General features: G+C 44.5%; 1 protein-coding gene across 2 annotated transcripts; it reads right to left on the bottom strand.

The window, feature by feature from the left end:
• Positions 1 to 46: 46 nt before the first annotated feature.
• Positions 47 to 2,470, bottom strand: LOC118366358 (transcription termination factor 2, mitochondrial-like). Of its 2 annotated transcripts, none has more exons than XM_035748963.2 (2): positions 2,326 to 2,470; positions 47 to 1,709 (listed from the first exon to the last, which is right to left on the bottom strand). In XM_035748963.2, exon 2 carries the CDS (start codon positions 1,681 to 1,683, stop codon positions 547 to 549), a length of 1,137 nt encoding a protein of 378 aa, XP_035604856.1. In that variant the 5' UTR covers positions 1,684 to 1,709; positions 2,326 to 2,470; the 3' UTR covers positions 47 to 546. The 2 variants fall into 2 exon arrangements, with proteins under 2 accessions (XP_035604856.1, XP_035604857.1); XM_035748964.2 differs by having other exon boundaries at positions 47 to 1,730; positions 2,326 to 2,459.
• Between the last annotated feature and the right edge of the window lie 13,606 nt (positions 2,471 to 16,076).

A 16,076-nucleotide genomic window follows, 5' to 3' on the forward strand; every position in this document is an offset into this window, starting at 1 on the left:
CTTGATGTTAACAAGTCAATCCAACCTACAAGGACCTATACCAAAATGTGTGCCAATTAGCTTAAACGTAAAAATAACACAGCACTTTTCTTTACATCAATGATTCCAGTTACTATTTAGCGTAACAGTGTGAAATACTTGGATCTTTCACACTATCTCGATAATGCTGTCAGTAGAGTTCATACACATTTAAACCATAAGGTGCAAGGGATACCATTTCATCAATAGATACAAATATGAAAACTTGGAACATTATTCTCTCGTCTCGTGCTATAGAGTATAGAACAGTGGCTGTTGATAGGTGACTCAGGCTAATTGAAACAAACACAGCCATTTACTGACAATGATTGGATGATCCACCTACTTCTGGAGACAGAGGTCTCCATACGCAATACACATTGGGGAAATGTATAGCTCACGCCAACGGAGACATCATAAGACCTCAGTTTCCAATCAGTAATTACAGTAAAACACCCATAGCTTGTTCTGCAACCGTGCAGTATTCATCCCATCCCCTTAAAACATCAAGATGTGGTCCATTGACATTCACTCCTCTGCGGTCCTGAGGGGGGCAACAGGGTTGAAGAGTGGTCGTTGTCGCCTTAGCTGCAGTTTGCTATAGGTCATTTCAAAGTCCTTCTTGGTGCCGACGATAACGTCCAGGCTGCCACCTCGCACGTCATAGCCGTAGGAGGCTAGTTTCTGGATGCGGTAGAGCACAATCTGAGTGGTGAGCTCCAGCACGTTGGGCGTCTCCTTCACTTGGTCCATGCTCACCCCCACGTCCAGCAGCCCCTTGAACCGGCCCACCAGAGTAGGCACAGAGTAGTACAGTACAGCAGGGCAGCGGAGGACTATCTCCCGGAGCTCATCTTCAGAGCACACGAGCACCCCCTGGGTGTAGTCCAGAGCCTGTTGCATGGCCTCAGGCTGCAGCTCTGCGATGGAGGCCCTGAGGCTGGAGACCAGGACCAGGAGCTCCTCTGTGGTGAAGCCCTTCTCCCTCAAGAAGCCCAGACTGTCCCTCCACGCCTCAGCCGGCCGCATCAGGATGTAGGGGTTCTGGCTGAGCAGCTTTTGGAACCATAAGCGCAGGTTTCCCTCGTCCCCTCCCAGGTCCAGGTAAGTCTCTCGCAGCGTGTGGATGACCTCCTGGTTGCTCTCCACAGGCCGGCTGAAGCTCTGGGGGGCGCTGGCCATCAGCTTCCCGATGATGCGCTTGCTGAGGCGCAGGCTCTGGAGATAGCGTATGTTGTCACGCTGGTTGGTGTGGTGCGTGAGTGTGAAGAAGGAGGCAGGGAACTTCTCAATGATGCCTACCAGCTCACGCCGGTTGGGGCATACGGAGGACCAGAGGTCCCGCTGAGCTGCCACGTCCTCGGGCCGACACAGGATAGCCTCGGGGTGGGTCTCCAGCACACGGGCAATGGAAGCAGTGTCAGCGCCCATGTCCCGCAGCAGGTCCGCCGTCTCGTACACGTACACAGAGTTCTCTGACAGCACCCATTCCTTGAACTTACGCACTTTACGGATGTCCACCGATAGGTCATAAAGGGAGTCGACAGTTTGCTGGTTCTCTGGCCGCTTGTTGGTGAGGGTAGAGGCAGAGAAGCCCATATGAGGGGTTAAGACGCTCCTCTTCTGGCAATAGGAGCACAGGAAGGCAGTGGTGGCACGGAGCATTGTTAAGGCACTAAAGTACAGATGACCTGTATAAGACAAAAACACACCTTCTGGGCAGAGTTACATCACACAAGACCATTACGTCCTTTGTCAGTATTGTGTACCACTTAGCCCTATACTACTGTTCTATGCTTTCAGTACATATACTTGTTTTCTCCTGCTCTAAATTAGACCATTAATTAACAGTAAGGCACATTTTATTTAGGATTATCACATAACAAACATTGCTTTCCTCACTGCAAAGCCTGTCAAAATCAAGCGATGTTGAACTGATCTATTGAGGGCAACATCAGTAAATGTAAGTATATTTGGCCAGTAGATATCAGAGTAGTGTTCGTGTGGGAACACGATGTACTAAACGTGTTACTGGGTGGTGGAGAATGTGGACTTAAACTCATAACCAATTCGCCCTCTATATTACGGCCAGTAGCAAGTCACTATAGTTCTATAATTATCAAGTTCGTAAAAGGTATATGCTGCTGTAACAACTTTGTCTTTCAGCACATGGGACAGAGACCACCTGAATCAACTATAGTAATTCAAATACAGGCTATACATTCTATATTGTAAACACCTGAATCAACTATAGTAATTCAAATACAGGCTATACATTCTATATTGTAAATAAAACCAGTTGTTTACCAGTTTATTGTCCGGGGGAATACACAAATTGACGCTGGAAGTTGTTCAGGCATTTGTACCATTATGAAAGATTCTCAACGCCCTCTGCTCACGTGTTTCATAACGCGTGTGATTGGCTCTTTTCCCGTCCGCCTACATTGCTGTTGTGCTGCGCAGGTTATTAAATTGTGAGAACTCCATCAATATGAATTACCAATGTAATTAACAATAATATGGTGGGTGCTTATATTTGTCCTATTTCATACATGTAGGCTACAAGTGTGTATTATACGCATGTATAATACGCACGCATATCCCAACTCTCCCTGAGATACCCTCAGAGAGTGGGGTCACGGTGGGGCCGGTGTGATTTGGGGGGCCTGGTCCGCCCTACTTTACCTCGTTGCCCGTCCAAATACAATTTTGAAATATACATAATTTATTTGACGGAGATGCGCGCCAACAGAAAGACGCATCAATCTCAGATGAAGCATCCGAACAAGCGAAACAGCGCCACTCTGTCTCAGTATGTAGGCCATGTATTTAATACTGTCTGGACCAAAAGAGTATGGCATGTCATACTATTTCTGTCCAGACAGCATCAGATACATGGGCTACATAGGGGCGCTGTTTCGCTCGCTCGGATACTTTCTTCGTGATATAGTTTCAGCAGAGAGGAAGAGGGGAGGGCTCACTCGTTAAATTCTGTCCAGTATAAGCCCAATGCGTTTCTATGGGGATAATATGCAGACCTAAACTTGTCGCCTGCCTTCCTGCCTTTGGGACAAAAACGAATTGTTAGGGCGGAGACATGAGCATCTCGTCATTATATGCAGAGATCTGGTGTCAGCCTCTTGTGAATTGGAAAGGAAAGTTGGCAGGTGTACAGTGCACTGTTAAAATGCTGGATTGCCCTAAAGTAAAATGATGTTCCGACAAAATTATACAATTATCCTGTCTAAATCAAATACTTCAAAATACTTCACACGTGAGCATTACTTAGCCACATGGGATAATTAGCTTCTTCAAAAAAGGTTTGCTGTGGTTGCTTTAAATCACCCGTGTGTTTGAGAAGCCCGCGATTTGGGTAATGGGTGTGGCAATAGGTCCAGCTGATTGAGTCGCAGCTGTCAGTGAACATAAGAATGAGAGGGTTGTGGCGAAGATATGGCGCTGTCAGTGAACACAGGAATGAGAGGGTTGTGGCGAAGATATGGCGCTTTCAGTGAACATAGGAATGAGAGGGTTGTGGCGAAGATATGGCGCTGTCAGTGAACACAGGAATGAGAGGGTTGTGGCGAAGATATGGCGCTTTCAGTGAACATAGGAATGAGATTGTGGCGAAGATATGGCGCTTGTGAACATAGGAATGAGAGGGTTGTGGCGAAGATATGGCGCTGTCAGTGAACACAGGAATGAGAGGGTTGTGGCGAAGATATGGCGCTTTCAGTGAACATAGGAATGAGAGGGTTGTGGCGAAGATATGGCGCTTTCAGTGAACATAGGAATGAGAGGGTTGTGGCGAAAATATGGCGCTGTCAGTGAACATAGGAATGAGAGGGTTGTGGCGAAGATATGGCGCTGTCAGTGAACACAGGAATGAGAGGGTTGTGGCGAAGATATGGCGCTTTCAGTGAACATAGGAATGAGAGGGTTGTGGCGAAGATATGGCGCTGTCAGTGAACACAGGAATGAGAGGGTTGTGGCGAAGATATGGCGCTGTCAGTGAACACAGGAATGAGAGGGTTGTGGCGAAGATATGGCGCTTTCAGTGAACATAAGAATGAGAGGGTTGTGGCGAAGATATGGCGCTTTCAGTGAACATAGGAATGAGAGGGTTGTGGCGAAGATATGGGTTGTGAACATAGGAATGAGAGGGTTGTGGCGAAAATGGCGCTGTCAGTGAACATAGGAATGAGAGGGTTGTGGCGAAGATATGGCGCTGTCAGTGAACACAGGAATGAGAGGGTTGTGGCGAAGATATGGCGCTTTCAGTGAACATAGGAATGAGAGGGTTGTGGCGAAGATATGGCGCTTTCAGTGAACATAGGAATGAGAGGGTTGTGGCGAAGATATGGCGCTGTCAGTGAACACAGGAATGAGAGGGTTGTGGCGAAGATATGGCGCTTTCAGTGAACATAGGAATGAGAGGGTTGTGGCGAAGATATGGCGCTTTCAGTGAACATAGGAATGAGAGGGTTGTGGCGAAAATATGGCGCTGTCAGTGAACATAGGAATGAGAGGGTTGTGGCGAAGATATGGCGCTGTCAGTGAACACAGGAATGAGAGGGTTGTGGCGAAGATATGGCGCTTTCAGTGAACATAGGAATGAGAGGGTTGTGGCGAAGATATGGCGCTGTCAGTGAACACAGGAATGATTGTGGCGATATGGCGCTTTCAGTGAACATAAGAATGAGAGGGTTGTGGCGAAGATATGGCAGTGAACATAGGAATGAGAGGGTTGTGGCGAAGATATGGCGCTTTCAGTGAACATAGGAATGAGAGGGTTGTGGCGAAGATATGGCGCTGTCAGTGAACACAGGAATGAGAGGGTTGTGGCGAAGATATGGCGCTTTCAGTGAACATAGGAATGAGAGGGTTGTGGCGAAGATATGGCGCTTTCAGTGAACATAGGAATGAGAGGGTTGTGGCGAAAATATGGCGCTGTCAGTGAACATAGGAATGAGAGGGTTGTGGCGAAGATATGGCGCTGTCAGTGAACACAGGAATGAGAGGGTTGTGGCGAATATGAGTGAACATAGGCGAAAATATGGCGCTGTCAGTGAACATAGGAATGAGAGGGTTGTGGCGAAGATATGGCGCTGTCAGTGAACACAGGAATGAGAGGGTTGTGGCGAAGATATGGCGCTGTCAGTGAACATAGGAATGAGAGGGTTGTGGCGAAGATATGGCGCTTTCAGTGAACATAGGAATGAGAGGGTTGTGGCGAAGATATGGCGCTGTCAGTGAACATAGGAATGAGAGGGTTGTGGCGAAGATATGGCGCTGTCAGTGAACACAGGAATGAGAGGGTTGTGGCGAAGATATGGCGCTTTCAGTGAACATAGGAATGAGAGGGTTGTGGCGAAGATATGGCGCTGTCAGTGAACATAGGAATGAGAGGGTTGTGGCGAAGATATGGCGCTGTCAGTAAACACAGGAATGAGAGGGTTGTGGCGAAGATATGGCGCTGTCAGTGAACATAGGAATGAGAGGGTTGTGGCGAAGATATGGCGCTGTCAGTGAACACAGGAATGAGAGGGTTGTGGCGAAGATATGGCGCTTTCAGTGAACATAGGAATGAGAGGGTTGTGGCGAAGATATGGCGCTGTCAGTGTACATAAGAATGAGAGGGTTGTGGCGAAGATATGGCGCGTTCCTCTCTATAATGCATGCATGTAGGAACGTGTCCATTTGGCAATTTCTGATTGACATACAGCACTATTTTTTTATTTGCCTCACACGTCTGCGAAGTCTGTTTTTTTAAACATCCACTGCGAATGATAGTTATTCAGTATTTGAAAAATCTTTCCAACACTCCCGGCCTCGAAAACGCAAAATATCATGATCTGATGATCCTATATATCCAGTGTAAACGTCATAAAAACAGCTTTCTATCCCGAGCTCACAGGCGCAGAAAACTCTAGGGCCCGGAATAGCTAGTTGATACAATGTCTCACTCTTTTTTTTTCGATAGAGACAGCTTCGATCCGGACCAAGTGATGATTTAACGTAGTACTTCACTAGCAATAGCTCAAATCAAGACAGATAGAAAGGAGGTCAGGTCTGGGTCACAATTATGGTCTGACATTATCAACTCCAACCATGGAGCAATTAAGGCTAAGTGTCTTGCACATTGGCAGATTTCCCCATACCTAGTTGGCTCTGGGATTTGAATATATCGCCCATATCGGTGGCCATTTTAGGGTTAGGGTTGTACCTGTATGTCAGGTTAGCTCAAGCACCAACTTCTTAGCCTCTGAGCAGGGGCGGAGCCAGAGGGGTGTCAGGGTGGCACTGGACACCCCTATCATTTTAAATCCATTAACTCAGTTAGATTTTTGTACTTGAACTCAAAACGAACAACCGCTATTATCTATCTGTTATAGTTACTCAAAAGATGAGCACAATTTCCAGATAGCCTGTTTGCTATCGTAAAGGTGTAAGAAATCATAGCTAAATTTCTTACTGCAGAGTAGGGGCTCGATGACATCTCCTGGCAGCTCTGGCTCACTGTCCTGCTCAGAGCCAGAGGTCTCTGTGTCGTCCCTTGATACATCTATCACATTAAAATAACACAATGGCATGATCTATCTAGAAACTTAGGCTGGTAGTTGGTTTTAAGGTACAGTTATGATAATGGAGATTTGTAATTAAGATTGGACTCAAATGTGGATTTGATGCTTAGATGTATCCATAGACTGTCTTATTTTTGCAACAGTGTCAATTAAACATGAAAAGAAAGGGAGAGATATCAAACTTCTTTTTAAAGAAGCACAACCAGGCAGATCAGGTGCAAACAGACCCCAGGCCTTGCATCACCACCGGACCCCAGAGCAGCTGGCCTACCTGAGGCTAGTCAGAGTCAGTGTGGTTTAGACTTCACAAGGACCCAGTCTACCACCACCAGGTCAGAGCATCTACCATGCAGTCAGTCACATGCCCAGTTCAGAGTTTAAATTTAGCTTCAGCTTGTAATAGATGATTTTGTCAGAATAAGCCTCACTTTAAAATGTTGGTTATGTTCTTGTTTTGATGTGATTATACACTAATGGTTCTTGTGTTATTTTAATGTAATAGATGTATCAAGGGATGACAGAGACCTCTGGCTCTGAGCAGGACAGTGAGCCAGAGCTGCCAGGAGATGTCATCGAGCCCCTACCAACTTGCATCAAGCACCAGATGTGCTGTTCCAAAAGGACCCAGTTGTAGGCCAGGCCTAAACTTTAACCTACACATTTTATTTAGCAGCTGTTAGTATCTAATCTTGTGAATCTCTTAATTCTACATTTCCATAGAAATATGACACATTATTTAACGTGTATTTCAGACATTTCAAGATCCAGAGAAGAGGGTCCCGTACAGCCGTGTTTGAAAACATTTCCCAGAACTCAGCATGGTACTAGGAAAATGGCTTTCAACAGCTCCTGGTATAAGGACAATTCATGACTGGAATATTCTGTAAGTCAAGATAACGACTTATTGTTGGCTCTGTTTAAATATTCTGGATTTAAGCTCAATTCGAAGGCAGAGCATCGTATCAATGTTATGTATGCTTGGAATCAACACAAAAGGTCTAGTGAAAGCAATTCATCAATGTTAGATGTCATAGATGAGGACTGGAAAAAGAAAGTGGAGGAAAACTGTACTTGCATTAAAAAAATTGTAGATATGCTCATATTAACTGCCACTCAAAATATAGAGCAGTCATCGAGAGTCTGATGACTCTCACAACAAGGGTAATTTTGACCCTCTCATAGAGAAAAGGATGAATTCATGTGGCAATGGTAAGTACACAAGCCACCAAATTCAGAACGAAGTTCTTGAGGGCTTAGCTGAGATGGTAAAAGTGAAATAATAAGAGAAGTAAAAGAAAGTTACGTTTTTAGTGTAAATGCAGATGAAACCAAAGATAACTTTTTTTTCTTTTTTTTTTTACAAATGTCTTTAGTTGTGAGGTACTATTACAATGGGGCCATCCACGAAAGCTTTTTACACTTTCAGTCAGCTGAAAGCATAGATGCAGCAGGTCTCACAAAAATGATCATTTGATTGCCTTAATAATCTTGTGGGGCAAGGCTGTGACGCTGCATCCGTCATGAGCGGAAAGCATTCTGGTGTGTCTGCACGGATTAAAAACAGTGCAAGATTTGCATTTTATGTGCACTGTAATGCACATTGTTTGAATTTGGTTCTTGTCAATGCTGTAAAATCAGTGCCTGAGGCAGTTCACTTTTTTGCTCTCCGGCAGAAGCTTTATAACGTTGTATCTGGCGCGTACGTTCATCTCAAGTGACTTACAGTTCAGAAAGAGCTGTATCCACAGCAGCAGCCCAGGGAACTACAGAGACTTACAGATGTAAGGTGGGCATGCAGAGACATGGCATGCCGTAATCTGAGGGACAGGCTTCCAGCAGTTGAGTGCCACAGGATATCACACTTGAAAATAGTGGTGATGTCACACCCTGATCAGTTTCACCTGTCCTTTTTATTGTCTCCACCCCCTCCCGGTGTTGCTTGTTATCCCTGATGTATATAACCCTGTGTTTCCTGGCTCGCTGTGCCAGTTTGTCTTGTATGTTCCAAGTCAACCAGCGTGTTTTCCCCGTGCTCCTGCCTTTTTCTATTCTCTTTTACTAGTCCTCCCGGTTTTGACCTTTGCCTGTTTTCTGGACTCTGTACTCGCCTGCCTGACCTCTCTGCCTGCCCTGACCTCAAGCCTGCCAGCCACACTGTACCTCCTGGACTCTGAACTCGTTTTGACCTTTTGCCTGTCCACGACCATTCTCTTGCCTCCCCCTTTTGGATACAACAAATATCAAAGACTCAAACCATCTGCCTCCCGTGTCTGCATCTGCGTCTCGCCTTGTGCCCTTATAGATGATAGATCAGTGGAGGCAAGGGGCCTTCTTTCTCAGATAGATTTACATTTCAGAGGGCTGTTGGTTACCTTTTGTTAAGTGCTTGGTGATGCCAAATGTCTTTCTGACATGCTCCAATCAAGCTCTCTTGACCTAGCAAGGTCTGTGGATTTAGTAGGTGCCCTTACAGACACATTACAGGACTACAGAAGTGAGGGTTACTTTGGAGAACTATGGAAATAGATTGCAGAGCACTGCAAAATAAGTGTACAAACAGTGTGTAAAAGACAGCCTAAAACAAGCTTGAGAAAACCTGCACGGTGTACTAGCTAATACACTGATGTTCTAAAATGATCATTCCAAAGGGTATCACACTGATTTAATTTGGTCTTGATTAGGCCAATTCCAAAACTTTTCATTGCTCTTAGTTAACATAATATATATGAGCATAAATATGATACTGTAAGTTTGTGGTATTGATGGGCAACAAAATTATTTTTATTTTTCTGCTTCGTATTTCTGTCCATTTCTGCTTGATACCTGGTATGTCAAATTGCCGTGTGTTTTTTTTGTAAATTTACTTTTTTGTAAATAAGCTATTCAATTTATGTAACACACAAATGCTGTCTTATCTCCTTGGTGCTTCAGCTTTATTTTTCTGAAAATAATTTTGATGTTCAACACTTATAGACCCAGATTATATATTCATGAAAACAGAGTGACCCAAGTCTCTCCAGTATGTGAGTACAGTATTGTGTGTGTGTGAGAGAGCGAGAGAGAGAAATTGAGCTGCAGTTCCGAGGTAGAGACACTGACTATTCATAGTATGTTAAAGAATTCTAGTGAAGTGACCCTTTTGGACCACATTATCTGCCACATTGAAGAACTCTGGGTGAAGTGAATTATCACTTCTACCTCTAATCAGCAATCATAGGATTCATTCATGCTCCTTAGATGCCAGGTTAGGGTTACACAGTCATTTTGTTGTCATGGTCTATGGACCCCCTGAAGTAGCCTTGGCCAGTCCATGTAGAAACTCTAGTTCTGCCACTGCCTCTGAGTTTCACAGAAACACAACACTTTGAATGAATAACAGACACATGTTCATAACAATTGTCTATGGATGAAATTGATCAAATTATCTGTTCAAAACATGAAAAACATACAAAAACGTTTATTTAGAATGATTAGATTTCACTATAAATGTGACATTTTATTAATATATACTTATTTTGGGGAATTTAAACCATGCTTTTAGGGTTAATCTCATTTGCCCTTCTCTTTCTCACAAAAATGCCCTCTAAACTTCTCTCTTCTATGGGATGCATTCAATTTTCCAATTTTCCATTTTTTTTCAGACAATTTCTGATTTGTCCATGGGCATGCTGAGCATCATTTATTTGTATTGCTCTAGTTACAGGAGGGCATGCAAGGTTTGTGGCAATAGAGTTTGCAATTTGGATTATGGAAGAATGGTCATCACAGACAGAAAGTGTGTTTATTACTGGAATGTACTGCTGCGGTCGTCTATATACGTACGTGTCAAGTTTCAACATTGTGCAGACATTGTAGTAGCCTACTGTAATGTTTATTTTTTCAGTGTGTCTGTCCTTAGTTCCCCGTAATCCATTTAATGACAAAGCAAAGAGAGCAGTCCAATTCATTGTGGGAGAAATCAGGTCAGAACTCCACAGAGACCAGGGGAAATTAGCTGCTTCCAAAACTGAGTTGATGAAAGGCAGTCGTGCGTCCCAGACAGGCGTGTGAAGGGAGTCCTTATTATCCAATGTCCTGCATCAATGCTTCGTTGAGATACATGTCTTAAACACTTTTTAAAGACTTTATTTTCGTAGAATTAGGAGGTAGCCCTTTACCAACTAGGTACCCCCCCCCCCACACACACATACATATAAACACACACTGCTGGCTAGTAGCAGTGAGAAAAGCTCAGAAAGAGAACCTGAATGAGTAATGTTGCATAAGGAAATGACTCTTAGTCATTGAACAGAGATGTTAATATGTGTAATGAAATACAGCCACAACAGCTATTTATTTGGGATGTTGACGCACATACCTTGTTGATCTGATACAGGGCATCCTGTACAATCTGAGTAATCCAGATGAGGCACACTAAACGTTGACGCACAAGTCAAAATTAACAAAGAGAAAGACTAAACGTGTTGTCAGGTTGCAATATTCCATGTGTAGCAGTAGCTTGCTCGGGTTATAGAACAGTGTAAATCTTTTTGAACCATGGGTCGTATCAGTGTCTATCTTTCAAATGCACTGATAACGTCAAGTCTCTCAATCAATAAAATGGTTCACCTCATCCACTGCTATAAAACTCTGCTCAACAGCATCCTCAGGTGGAAGATACAGGTGAAAACACAATTGAGCAGCGACATCAGCGTTCAGACTGACAATTGACAAAGATGAAAAGGATCAACCAATTAGCACATTCAACCTGACATTCTAAAATGTCACTTTTTTTAATGAGAGAAAAACACCTCTAAATCGCAAACTCAGTACAGTTACACAAAGTGATGTGTTCCCACCATATTTGTTGCAAGCAGTTGAATGTCCATCAGATTTGGCCTTTAGGTCAGTGCTGACCACAGAGAGCCACATGACTCAGTGGTGTCGAGGAGCTTTGGGCCTGGGGTCTGATGGGAATGGGCCTGCTGTTCACGTGGGATAGAGGAAGTGGGGAGCCTCTTTGACATCAAGCATCCGACCATCCGACCTGCAGTGTATTGGTTGCGTCTGTGGTTGTTTGCTTTCCCATGATTTATCGTAGCATTGCAGTTGACAGAGCAGCATGTCAATGGAAATAAACAGAGTGATTTTGTAGGATTTGTTCATCTGTGTTTTCTGCTGCTGACACCAGAAGCATTTATTGTGTGAAGACTCACAGACTGCGTTTACACAGGCAGACCAATAAATAAATGCAAATCCCCACTAATTGGTCTTTTGACCAATCACATCAGCTCTGAAAAAAATATCTGGAATGATTGGTCAAAAGACCAATTAGTGGAAAAAGATATCAGAAACAGGCTGCCTATGTAAACGCAGTGACTTTGGGCCTGGGCACTTTGTTTACCACACTGTTGTATGCATTAGAACAGAGCACATGACGAGGCAGAATGGAAGGTTACATTACACAGAGCAGTGGAACAGCCTATATGAATGACAACTCTGTCTGTCTGGAACCAGAGAGAAGAGAGGAAAGTAGAGTCTGCGTCTGGTCATACTCTTACCCTTAAAGGAGGGAAGCGGTCAGGCCATACCCGGGGCAGGGGAGGGCTGAAGATAAATAGCGTCTTGGGAATCTGTATACAGTGGCATGAGTCATGCGAGTGCCGTGCAGCACCTACCTATGCCTGACATTTACAGCAGGGAGAGAGGTGTTTACAATGCCGGACGTGGGTGAACAGGCACCTGGCTCCTTTTATTGTCAGGGAGAATTCCCACTTCCCTGCTCCAATGACCCAGTGCAGTGTGGATGTGTAGTGATGGTAATGATGTTACCCTCACTTCTTCCAGACTGACCTCCACTTAGGGTCCTCTTCAACCTGGCTTTGGCTACCCTACTGAAAGTTTTACACAAAATGAATAAATTACATTTGCCATTCTAATGTGTTAATATATTTTAAATATATGTGGTAAAAAACTTGCAAACTAAAAATGCATTTCAAACCATATTTCTTTGTGTTTGTTTACAATAAATACATTTTCAACACATTTTGATGGGTACATTTCCTGTAGGGTTGGCATAGCTGTGCCAGGCATGCCAGCTTTGAGTCAGCCAATGCCCTCACCAGTCTCCAGTCTATTCATTGCACCACCACCACTCTCTCGTTTAGGCACACAGGCCAAGGGGGCCCATATGCATTTTTAAATTGCATTTGTTTTTCTCCTCTGAGTTGGGATACGGTCCTCTTTTAAATCCAGGGGCCTGCTATTCTCATGCAGTGTGTTGGAGTTGGATGAGAGGAATGAAAAGAGGCCCTCTGTGTTTTAGAGTGACAGTTAAAGTGAATGAGGACGTACAGTGTGTGTTTGACTTCTGGGTTATTATGTGATGGACTCAGCTTCACAGTCAACACTGTATGTGGTGTGTGAGATGTCTTAAGCAGGTAGGTGTGATTCAGAAGCCCCGCTCACTGAGGCTCCCTGTGCTCTTCCCATCAGGGCCGCAGCCATGGTTCATGCGTGACAAACCCATAGAGTAATCAGCCTACAGATAACTCGGAGGGATGTTCCTCCACCATGTAAGCGTGCCAATGTCTACACCCCAGTGTCAGACAGAGGAAACTCTGTGCGAGGAGACGACCCAGGCTGGACATCAAGCAGGACAGATAGACCTGTGTGGTCGTGTTGAGGGTTGCTGGGGCCCCCCTTGCTGTCTGCATAGGAAACACGTTAGGGCCACAGAATCGTCCTCGATTTCCTGCTTTGCTCAGCGACCCGCTAAAGCACACAATCCCTTTGTGTTCACAACTGTCAAGTTCTCCTTAAATTGTCCAGGTCACTCCGCGATCTCAAGTTAAACGCTCTCAGATTACTGCTTTGGGTATGGTATTTCAAACACAGCATTTGTAGGGTACCGGGGGCCTGCACAATAACCTCAGCACTGCTTCATAACAGGATAAAAAATTGTATTTTTCATACGTAAAGAGTGTTGGAGTTGGTTAACTAAAACCTGCATTGCTAAAAGAGTTAGCTGAGTCTCTACTGTACTGTGTCAGAACAGAAGTGCAGGACTCTGGGAGAGAAGAGTCTGTAGCCAGTCACCCAGTAAAGCCAGGGAACAGGCATTAAATAAAGACAATACCATATATGTGCATTCCCTCTCCACAGCCTTATGGAAACACATCACCTGGAGGTGTGACACCCTGACCTTATCTTGTCACACCACCCCGAGCATGAGACAATGGCTCGCAGATTTACAGCAAAGGAGCAGGCTTTTCGGTTCGAAGTTATGCTCTCATTTGACCATAATAGGTTGAGGCGAGGTAGCAAAAGTGTTGCTGGTAACTGAAGTTTCCCTGAGCAGAGGGAGAGAGAGGGCTGCCAAGCCCTGGGTGCTGGGGGTGAGGGGGCGAGAGGGGTTCTTTGGAGTTTTGTGAGGAATACAGTAGTACGGTTGCCATGGAGACAGGGAAGCACTCTTCAGGGCCAGCTTATGAAGAAGAAAAGCGACGTGGCAGCGAGGGCAGTGAATACAGCGCCTGCCTGCCTGTCTGCTTGCCTGCCTGTTCGCGAAGGGAAATAACGATTAGGAGCCACAGGTCTTACCTTTCATATCTCTGTCTGTGGGTCCATGAATAGGCCCTGTCATTCCCACTCTTCACCCTACATCCTGCTCTTAAAGAAGTCACATGCATCAACCTTCTCAGTTTCGTCATAATGACTTGTTCCACTGCGTAAAAGGCAGGCCATCCAAGGTTAGGTTGTGATTAGTCAGACAAAATAGGAAAATGACAGTAGATGTATCAGCGACGTGACCAGGCCACCATCCTCTAGCTGTGGGCATGTTGGCTTGTTTAGTTGACGCACACAGCTATCCAAACCATATATTTTCCCATAATGCCTAGCCTTAAAACTTTACTCCAATGCCCTTAACCCCTTTAGGTCTAAGCCCTTAGAGCACAATATCTACTAAGCTAATATATGGAATTGTTTTAAGGACCCCTGCAGGTATAAAAAAATATATACCTATATTTGATAAAACATTGAATTTGGCCTTTACTGCTATAGCCCATAGAAACGCATTGAATAACACATTTGTACATGGCAAACAGACAGTGTCTGTCCTATTTCCGAGAAACATAAGAACTTTGTGAGAGTCTCCCTTTTCTATAAATGTGACATATTATTTTGTAGCTCCAATGATTCGGTCTGGACAACTTGTTCTGTGAGAAGATCTCTTCGAAATGAGGATGTCCGCGACAGTTCAGACAACTGATGTAAAGCTTGTGGATGTTGTAGAGCGAAACAACCATTGTGTTCATGAGTCTAATTTTTCGATGGTGGTGACACTAGATTGTAGCTCAAACATTTCGGGTTTTAAACATGATTTCGTGATGATTTTCTTGTCTGGATCTTGTCATGCATAGAAAAAGACCGCTATAGGCTCAAACTCTATATCGGTGGAAAGAAGGGATTGAGCTGTAGCCACAACAAGAAACAGCAAGTCTTTAGCAGAAACACACGGGGAGCTATTCAATATTCAAAATGACATCACTGTGAGACGCACAGGTCTGTCAATGTGACATAATAGTAGTCTACTTATAGGCTACTGTATGCATCCACAATTTTTAAGTGGAATCATATTGCTACATAATCTAAACACATTTCCTGCTTGTCCATAGAAACATTGCTTGAGCTTCTCAGTGTCAGTTGTGTACATGCTGATAGGCTCTGAGTGACAGTTATTTACAGTATGTTTGGCCGCCTCCAGCCTCTTTCTTAAAAGCACCAGGGTGCATAGCGGTGGGCCACTGAAGGGGGGATTTCCTCACCCTTTACCACAGTATAAAGTTACCCTGGAGGGCAACCAAAATGGCCGTCACTCCATCTCCACCTCTTACTGTTGTGCCATGGCAGCGGTAAATATTGATGTCTGCTGCTGTGTGTGACAGCTCAGGCCGGTAAAATGTGTCCTGGTATTAAACCCTCGTTTGGACTTGAGCCTCTTCCATTAATTTGGCTATTTTATCAGGCATCGGCTGCATAGTGGCGGGCCTTGCAGACAGCTGTCCTCTAGCCCACTGGGGTGGGAGGCATTGTCCCCTGGCCTGTACACAGGACCTGATGCTCATCATTAGACAGAGCATTAGGTTCCAGGAAGAGACAGAGACTCACACACACTGCTTTTTCAGCAGAGAGAGAGAGACAGAGAGAGAGAGAGAGAGAGAGAGATGGATAGAGAGAGAGAGATGGAGAGAGACAGAGAGAGAGAGAGACAGAGACAGAGAGGTAGAGAGAGGGAGAGAAAGAGAGAGAGAGACAGAGAGAGAGGTTAATTAACAGGGTAATGTTTAACAGCCAGTTGTAAACATCTAGATGTTTGAGAAAAGACACGTAAGGGAGAGTGGGGTAAGTTGAGCCAAAGAGGATGAGACACACTTGTTTCTAGGAAAACATACACAAAATGAATAATTTGACCAAATATTTAGGAAGTCATCA

Source organism: Oncorhynchus keta, chromosome 33 (assembly GCF_023373465.1).
Source record: "Oncorhynchus keta strain PuntledgeMale-10-30-2019 chromosome 33, Oket_V2, whole genome shotgun sequence".
Classification (NCBI taxonomy): Eukaryota; Metazoa; Chordata; class Actinopteri; order Salmoniformes; family Salmonidae; genus Oncorhynchus; species Oncorhynchus keta.